Raw genomic sequence first — 9746 nt, forward strand, 5'->3', positions numbered from 1 at the left:
CATATCCTTCCCTTTCCACGTCTTCCGGCTCTTCCGCGAGACGGAATCAATGACCGCGGTCCTGGTTACCTATGATGGTCGCCGTCCTCGGAAGAGGGGGCAGACAGGCTCGCTTATCACGCATCCGCGTGGCTTCGGCAATGGATTGTGGTGTACCGGCAAGACATGCGGAATTTGGTTTTGTTCATCAAATAGGTGTAGCCGGCCGCCTTACCAGATCTGGGTATATAGTGCAGAATTGTGGTCATTGGGCGAAAGTCCGATGGTTGCTTAAAAAAGGTCAGTTGTATTTTATCCCACATTGGGGTCTCCCACTTGGTTACCGTTTCCCGTCGCGAGGGTTGATTTGTGTTGATGAAGGCGGGGTTCATTTTCTTCGTCGCCGTCAGGCATTACTCGGCTTCGTCCAGCAAGACCATATGGAAAGTGTAGTGTAGTAGTGTACGGGATAACGGGAGGCGTGGTCATGCGACGAACGTTATCGTTTTCAGTTCCGTGTCTTGGCTGAACCCGGAAACTAGGTGCTTGTGTGTGTTAGAACCCGCCTTTAAGGCCGTATCGAATCCGGGTCTCACCGTGGTAGTTCCCCATAGTATGGTATCCACATCCCCGTCCCGGTTCCGTTGGTTCCGCCCGCCAGTCTCGGTCCTGTTACAGACCGGTTTGCCGATTCAATGTGAAGATACAGGAGTCGGGACGGCGCTCCGACTGCAACAGTGCTTCGGGCGGATAACCGTCGACGGACGCATGCTACTGTCGGTACATTGCCTATGCGTCTGCATATGCTGTATATCGTGGATGTATGATTGATGATGTAGCGGCCGCGACGCAGGAGATGAACAACTCACGGGCGGCGCCAAGGGCAGGGCAGCCTGTCAAAATCCAGCAAGCAAGCCGTCAAAAATCATCTGAAACGTGAATCTGGTTGACGTGCAAAAGGGTGAATGACGCAACCTAAGTACCTACACACTGATTGACCGCCTTTTTCTTTTTCCATATATTTTTCCCTGCTTAATGTTATTCGCACCACCATCACCATCACCACCTTGCTTTGCTGCAACGCTGTTGGTGTTTGGCTATGGCCGAGCTTGTGCTGGTACACTACAGTAAAGTCCCCTGCTTCTACAAGGAATCCGGGCAGCCATTTTTCTTGCATTTAATGGGGATCTTGCAGAAGGGGGGGCAAGTGCACGGACCCTCTGGAAGCCGCTGCCTGTTGGAATCGCGAGCTGGTTCCTAAAAAAGTGGAGTAAGCCGCCTGGCCCAGGGGTCGAAAATGTTCTGTCCCAGCAAAAGGACACCCCTGTACCTGCAAATCCGGCTTTGAGGCCTTGCAATTTGCAGTTTGCAGCTCTAGTATAGGAAAATAATTTCGGGCTAGAGAATTTTTGCATTTATTGGGGATCTTGCAGAAGGGGGGGCTTGTAGAAGCAGGGGACTTTACTGTAGTGTACAAGTGTCGATGATTCCATTCCGCTTTTGTGATTGGGCCAAATATTAGCAAGTTGAGGATACAAACCATTTCAAGAGTGGATAAGGCTAATTGCGACGGCTATCGATCAACACAGGTGCGCAGCATCCGCGGTCCAATCAGCAATCCCACCGGTTCTTGTTCCGCCTTGAGCCCTGTCGCTCTGGTACAGTAGCAGTCAGGGCGGAACTGGAGGGGAGGGAAGCAGGGAAAGGGAAAGGAGAGAAGAAAAATCTGCACTTTGCTTCACGGCAGCATCCACCACCACATCCACCGTCAGGGCCTGTTGGGGCGTTGTTGGGCCCAGCTTCATGAAAAAGTCTGGAATTGGCGACGGATGCCCAAGGGTTTGGGTCCCGGGAGCTGCATCCGTCATCGCCGTCGCACGCATTTCCCTGGATCCACCGTCCGTTACATCGGCAAGGGCATGAGAGGAAGGGGGGGCCACAAGTCCACGAATTGGGAGCCACGGGGAGCATCGGAAGGGTCGATCCGCTGAAACAAAGTGAAAGCTTAATTTTCTTGCTCCTTGCAATGTCGCGGTGTAGCCGAGTTTGATGGACAACGCGTGGGCGTTAACGGTGAGGACGTTCGTGAACGTGTGTCGTCCGTATCTGAATGCCACAAAAGCGCACATCCCTTGACACATCCCCCCTGTGCTAATCTCGCGGTTATACCGCGTATTTTATCATCTGATACTCCTGATGAGACAGCCATCTGAAAATCCGGGGAAAACGGCCACTCACTACAGTATCCTGAGTGCTAACGGACCGTCTTCGTACATTGCCCGGACTCGGAGAAGGTTCGCAGATTGCCGTGTCGATCGTTCCGAAGCGCCGGGTTATTATCGTTTCTATTCTGGCTTATTGCCAGAGATCCTCTGTGTTTCCGGTGTTTCTCTGGTGTAAGCTGTACACTACAACACTTCAAGTTTCACATGCTGCTCCCATCGTTCACCGTTCACATACATATCTCGAACCTACTTTGCTTGAGCTCACCGTGGCGGCGACCACCGACCGTTCCCGCGACAGGGCATGGCGGTCATAACGAGCTCGACAAGACAACAAGGAACGATTGACTGAAAGAGGAAGGCATTCACAACGGACAGGCATCGGGGGACGAGGAAGAACAGGATCCCTGGTCTTCGCTTATGCCTTGGATGACGACGCTACTGTGTTGGAAGCATGGAAGGCCCGAAGAAGGGCTCCAGTTGTGCGTCTTGGTGGCTTTCTACAACTGCGGAATAGCCCCGCGACTGAGCTCCGACCTGCAACCTTGTTGCCGCGGCCACCGGCTCTGTTTCCATTTCTTCAAGAGAAGCCTCGGGGAGGGGATCAAACTTCAAACATCTCTGATGGGGCTGGCTCCCCTGCGAATATCTGCGTAATTACAGAGGACCCGAGCACATGGGAAATAGCGTTCTCGCAGACTTTTAAGCGAGCGTTGGCGAACGCTGGCGAGCTTCCTAGTTTGGCAAGGTTGGAATCATCTGCAGGAGCTGGAACGCGCTCGCCTTGCTTTTCATCAGCTGTGGCCGCCGCGGAGAGCTGAGAGAGGTCCGGGAAACCTGGGGTTGACGAGGTTCGACATCATTCGTTGGTGTTACTCGGTCCCGATGAGGTTGTCATATGTAGCGGATAAGAATGTCGCCCGACGTCTCCTGTAGGACTGCCGCAAGATTCATGCTCCATTGGCCTTGGAACCTGCCTTGACTCCGGCTGTGCAGTAGAGGCCTCTAGGCCATGTTACAGCAGGAAAGGGGAATCGAGGCAGGGCGAATGCGCTGGCGGTAAGGGAGGGCGGCCTTTGGAGCGAAATGGAAGTCGGAGGCATGCCCGGTCCGACAGACAACCCGGTTCGCAAAGGGCATGGCTCCCACAAGTGTCCGACCGAACGAAATGGCCGAGCAAGCCTGTCGGGCCTGGCAGGCACCTGAAGAGGGCCGACGACCATTGTAGTGTAGTGTACACTACCGCCGATCATCCTCTAACGTCGGATTGGTGTCCCCGGAAGCCGTAGCGCGAGTGTAGTGTAGATAGTAGCTCACGATTAGCGACAGGTCACCGCGCTCGAGATCGTTCACCTTCTCCAAAGGCACCTCACGTCGTCAGGCCAGCACACCGGACAAGGTGCCGAAAGAACAAGACGACCAGCCGGAGCGATATCCGACACTGTGATTTCGCTGTTTTTTTTTTCCTTTTTTTTTTTTTTTTTTTTTTGGACCTCGCCTAATGTTCCCCGGCCGCCGTCCAATTTCAACTGCTCAGCGGACAGACCACTCCGGGTACTCTACGCAGCGCCATGAACGTTCCAGACGCTAATCTCACGATGAGTTTATTGATAACGAGGCTGACCTGTCACTTGCAACGGTGCACAGCAAAGTGTCTATCGACAACAGAAGAAAGGAAGAACGACTCCATAATCAAACGGGTGCTCAGCTGCCAGGCCCCCGCGGGCCACTTCCGGCAAGGGAAAATCTGGGGATGAGCTGTCGCCCATCAGCGCCTCGCCCAGCACGTGGGGGCGGCCTCAAGGTCTGTGGGGGTTTTGATGATTCAGCTGCTGCTGCTTTTGGGAGCATCTCGCGACCACAGTTGGTGGGTGGGGGGGCAAAGTGGGCGCCGTCGTGATCTATCCTATCTGTGACACCATTCCCAAGCCACAATCAAGATCCTTTCCCATCCCAGCGGCCTGGTAACTTACTGGGCCATGTCGTATGCGAACTCGGACTGGACGCCTGAATTTAGGTGCCTGGGACACAATCATAGGCTCTGTATGCATCGCTTTCAGGTCGCTATCTCATTCCACTGGCAACGAGGCACTGCGAGTTGTGATGGATGGTTGGACAGACACTCAAACCTGAACTCGAGACCTGAGCGCCATTCATGACTTGGCCGGCTGACTGTGCTATGGCATGCGTTCAATGCCTGACTCATTTTGTCCTTCACGAACCTACCATTCGCCCACCTACTTGTATAAGCGGCCCTTATGAGTACGCCTTAGCCAGCTCTCATGACGGCCTCATTGGCAAACGGTGGTACCTAGAGATACACCACCTGAGTTGATTACTATCCACCGTTATCGTTAACGTCTCCCATCTCCAGACCGCATGGTACTTGCAGCGTTACCGGAGGGGTGATATCAACACCATTCGGTAACGTACCCTCGGACTCCCTCCAGTAAAACGTTGTCTCCTTTGCACGCGCCTTCTGTCCACAGAAGCCAGGCTGGTCAGAGGTAGAAACGCTGGCGATATCCACTGACCGCCAGACCTAGTACCAAAGCGCCAGCTTGAAAGCCAAGCGTTGATGCAATGCAAGTTACATGTCTTTCCTGCCCCCTTGGGCTGAGATAAGGTGCGGATAATCGTGCGGACAATCGTGAGCACATCACCTGTTGTGGACATGGAATGAATGGCTATCAACCCCAACGCAGCACGCGGGTCTACCCGAGGAACTACAGTTGAAGATACTCCGCGCGAATAAACCCATGTGGACCATCAACCATATGATTGACGGTTGCGTGCCCCCGATCTTCACACCGACGGTTTCACTACTTGTTGCCCCAAATTTCACCTAGACAGGCCGCTCCTTCCAAGTCCGGAGTCGGCGGCTCCTTAACGACGGACGCACCCCTGTCAGTCGGAAGGCGCACCGGTGAGCGAACATTCCGGACCGACACCGGCCAGTTGAACGGAACTGGCGATACCAACTGCAAGGCCTCAAACTTAATCAACGATATCAACACCGCTTCACCAAAGAGGTGCACTCTCTTACCGTGCATCAGCTTCCCGCTTGTTTACCCAGTCGCTAGCAGGCTACAGGAAGGGTTTGTTATCTACGGGTCTGCTGCCTGTCTCTTCCATTGGCAGAATGAACATTTCCTTGATTAAAAGGGACCTAATCACAACTTCCAACAACCAATCAACCAGAACGGAACTCGTCAACTCCGCTGTCGTTTTACTGGATTGAAAGATTTCGAGACCTCAGCAACGTTGTTTCCAGTATCGGCACTAGCAACTACACGACGTCGTACTCCGCACGCACTTCATACAAGATCGACAGAGGGGATCAGACTCCGGCACTTGGAAATTGCCGTTTCGCGGCCACGGTTATTCCCGCGGGTATTACAGGCGCATCAACATTGCTTTTTAGATCCTTCAATTCACTCTGGTCGAGCTTCCCTCCTTTCTGGCTCACGTCTGAACTGGCCGGGCCTCGCTGTCTTGATGGTTTGGACACTGAAAACCTGTGAAGAGTGTCACAAGCATGTCGATCTTCATCGCGTGTCAAACCCACGGGACTCTTGAGTGAGAGTCCACCCTAAGCATTTGGTCCGGTGTGTCTGCCAATACCTCAACATCTTGCTGGAAACCCACCGTCTCGCTTCTCGGCTGACCCAAGAGGAGGATTTTTGGATGAATTGCTGCAGTCTGGGTACTCGGGGGTTGCGGTTCGCTTTTGGTTTGCCAAGCTTCTTTGCCCCCTCTCCCTATAGGAGAGGGGGTGGAAAAAACCTGGGACAGTAAAATATTCATGGGACAATCAAGACAACCAGCAAAACACTAGGAAATCTATTAGTACAGGAGAAACAATAATGCATTTTAACTATGCTACTATTTATTAAAATTCTACTAAAATTCTGGCCGTTTCTATCTATACTTAGGAAGCAATATACAAAATTTCAAGGCCTAATTCCAATGGAGAAGAAAATAGCAATCCAATGAAGTTGTTTACATATGCAAACTCGAATAGATTTCGGATGCTATGGTACATGTGATGAAAGGTATACCAAAAATCCTTTTTTTACTTCATTTATTCAAGACCCAACCAAAATCAATGCAACTTTGTAGATTGTTATTTAAGAATATTCTTAACCCCCTAAAATTTTCTTAAATTTTTAGAAAAATGTAGCGTGGTTGAAATAGTTATAGTATCTCACTGCACTATCAAGTTTCCTAGCACTTTGCTAAGAATACAGATTGTCCCATGAATATTTTACTGTCCTAGGTTTTTTCCACCCCCTCTCCTATAGGGAGAGGGGGCAAAGAAGCTTGGCAAACCAAAAGCGAACCGCAACCCCCGAGTACACATCATGAGAATAAAAGAAGTCTGTGCACTTCCCCATACGTACAGGGTATTTTTTGGTACTACTTCAATAGTGACTCCACTCTTGACCTTATAGGTACCCTTGGCTTGCTCGCGCAATGCACTCCAATCCATCCCATGTTAGCATATCCAAACGTCAATCCCCCTCCTTTAACAACCAACCAATAACACAAATCGCCGTCTTCGACTCCCACAATTTGCCAATATTGTATGCATAGTCCCCTATTCACTCCAGCAATCAACAAAGCGCTGGAGCGAATCCTTACTTGCTCACCGCGGACCAGGCGGCCAAGGGTATTGGTTTTCACACACCTCGGTCGATAAAGTCACTTTCTGCTGCTCACCTTAGCGCGCCAAACGCGGGTTTCTGTTTCGTTCTTCTTCTTCAACCTTGAGACCCTTCGTAAACCTCTCACCAGCCCTTCCCGTCAGCCATTCGCGTCATCCGTACCCTCCTCCACTGCCACTTATGTGCCGATAGTCCGACACGAGAACTACACCCTACCAAATCTGTGTTTGAAATCTCCACTTTAGGTTGCCGTGGGGCAAAATATTGGGACCCCATACTAGCAGTCCAAGATGTCCCTGAGAGAGAGAGTGAGAGATGGTGTCCGTCAGGGAGGGAGCTTGAGGGGATGCTTCAACTGTGGGAACCCCCTCATCTCTTCGCATCTTTGTGGATGGATGAATAAATACGGCGAGTCTACTCGTTTCACCGACGTCTGGTGATAGCGTCAGCACATACTCAGGGCATCGGGGCTTACAACATAAGCTGTTGAGGTGGTTTGTTTCTATATGATAATGCTGTTAAGAAGGGAAGGCTGCTACTTTCGGGACATGATGCTGAAGTAAATCTATCCAATGAGAGTCTGCAGTCTTGACACACACTCGCTTCCGGCGGTTGCGATTGGGTATGTGGACTCTAATGTGGCTAGGCCTTCAGTTGTCGTATCTGATGAGACTTTTTCTATGTTTTCTCTGGTGGCCGGAATCTGATATTCATTATCACCAAAAGGTCGTAAGGTTGGTCTGAGATATGAGTCTTGGGGTCAAGTCGTTATCGCTAGAACTCGCGAGGTGAAAGATATAGAATTGTGATTGATGGGATGGGAAAGCCTATCAGCTCCTGTTGGATGCTCGGCCAGTAGGTAGAGGTTGAGAACACATCACGTTCTGCGCCTATTATATTCTTTCACCCTCTTGGTAGCTGGTAGCTCAATATTCTCTTGACTGTTAACACCGTTCTTGGAGTCAGAGTGAAGATGTTTCAGACGACGAAAAGGAGGGCGTAGCATTCAGCTTTCGACCGCATCAGTAGCTCCTTCTCCAATCATGACTCAACTACAACTTGAATACACGTACGCTTCTCACATGGGCAGATGGGCTAAAGCGATCACTAAAGTGGCAATTTTGACAGAGTCTAGACTTCTTTCCAGATTCTAGAGAAATGGTTCTCCTGACGATCGATCCTGCAAGAGACCACCTCTGGTGTATACTTGGGGCCAAGATCATGCCGCCGAATCTTGAAGTTCAACAGACCTACCAATTAGAGAACTGGCATTGCCCATAAAGGGCAAGAAGAAAAAAAACTCTTCGGTAAACAAACATGTCAACCGAATCACCGTTTTGCAGCCACTCCAATGTCCATTTTGTGGTGTAAACGCATGAATGCCTAACCTCCGCAAAACACTCGGTCGATATTACATGCCTACCTCTCCCATGATGTGTATGAGGACTGGCCCATTCCCACCTGTGAAAGGTCCATTCAGTCAAGGGTACATCGCCAAGTACTTTTCCCAATGCCTGATTGTTCTGCATCAGACAAGTGCATAACTACATACTGCATGCGATTCTCGGACATGCTGTGGTATATTTACACCACAAAAATCCCACTCTAAGCAGTCAGAACGCCAGTAGGAGGTTATATCTCAATATCACGGCTCCTCTTCAGCTTTCTATTCTGGCCTGACTTCGGTCCAGGAAGTGCATATCCACCCTTTAGTGCATACATTATCCATGACAGTATCACATGCAAAATCAGGGGGATAATACTGTAACCTCCAAGTCTATGTAGAAAGACAACAAAGAGGACATCTACGTACATTTATCACTGCTCTCTCGGGATCTCCCGAACGTGTTTACAGGCATGAATGCAGTTCAAGAACAACAATGGGACCCTGAAGGTACCCAAACTACGGTTACCAACCGTGACCCGCTTGGGTTTCTCTCTGGGAGCAGAACGGCAACGGAGATCTGAAACGAGGTGCCTATTTTTTTCTTTGTTCATGTAAGCAAGCAGGGAGGAACGACTTGCATGTTCTGAAAACAAGGCTCATGTCTATGTCTCCTTACCTCCACGAGGGGAAACGGTAGCGTTAGAGGTTCAGACGACTTGGTTCTTACCGTTTGGGGATCTGATGATGTCGATTCAAAAGGGACCTGGAGGCAACAGGATCGGAAGAGACCTTTTAGGAAGGTATTTCAACATTCAATCGACAGGTACCAGCAAGAAAGGATTATCAACCGTTAGACCCTCTGCCCATTTTGGACTACGCAAGACATCCCCTTCGGCTTCACCCGAGAGCAACGAGAGCAAAAGCTCCCAAAGGGTCCAGTCATGTGCTCGTCGGTACGTCATTGACAGCTCAAACCCTCTGTCGGCTCCCACGGAAATCCCAGTGTTACTCCGCGGTTGTGAAACACACTCCAGTGCGATATAGGGGTTTCGTCGACACCCGTGGCCATCTGAGACTAACGAGAGCAGCCTGAATACAAAAAAAAAAAGCCCCAGGAATATAAAATTATGTGAGTGCCATCTCCAGTCGGGGGCTTAATGGTACCTACGCAGGTGGCTTGGTGTCCTAAGCAGCATGGAACAGCCGTGAGCGGGCACCTATCTCTCAACAATACTACCTAGCTCATGGCCCTCATGTCTCCTCCATTCCAGAACTTTTTCTTAGTAATCTCTCTGCCACGATTCAGCCAGCTAGCTTACCTGGCTACCTACCTATTGACGTCCATCTCGCCCTCGCAAGATCATCCTCCCCGTTTGAGTGACGTTCACGCGTGCACACAAGACATGAACATAACCTCTCAATATTTCCCTCATACCTCCCTCCATCTGAGCATTACATTCCGCTTCCCAATAGCGAACACAGCAAGATCAC

At 50.6% G+C, this 9746-nt stretch overlaps 1 protein-coding gene across 1 annotated transcript; it reads right to left on the reverse strand.

Annotated features, from left to right (window-relative positions):
- Nucleotides 1-1552: 1552 nt before the first annotated feature.
- Nucleotides 1553-1847, reverse strand: NEUTE1DRAFT_138700 (uncharacterized protein; the record flags this gene model as incomplete). Its single annotated transcript, XM_009853865.1, has 2 exons — nucleotides 1553-1660; nucleotides 1722-1847. The coding sequence occupies 2 exons, from the start codon at nucleotides 1845-1847 to the stop codon at nucleotides 1553-1555; spliced, it is 234 nt and encodes a 77-aa protein (XP_009852167.1).
- Nucleotides 1848-9746: the final 7899 nt, after the last annotated feature.

The sequence above is a fragment of the Neurospora tetrasperma genome (genome assembly GCF_000213175.1).
Source record: "Neurospora tetrasperma FGSC 2508 unplaced genomic scaffold NEUTE1scaffold_4, whole genome shotgun sequence".
NCBI classification, from domain to species: Eukaryota; Fungi; Ascomycota; class Sordariomycetes; order Sordariales; family Sordariaceae; genus Neurospora; species Neurospora tetrasperma.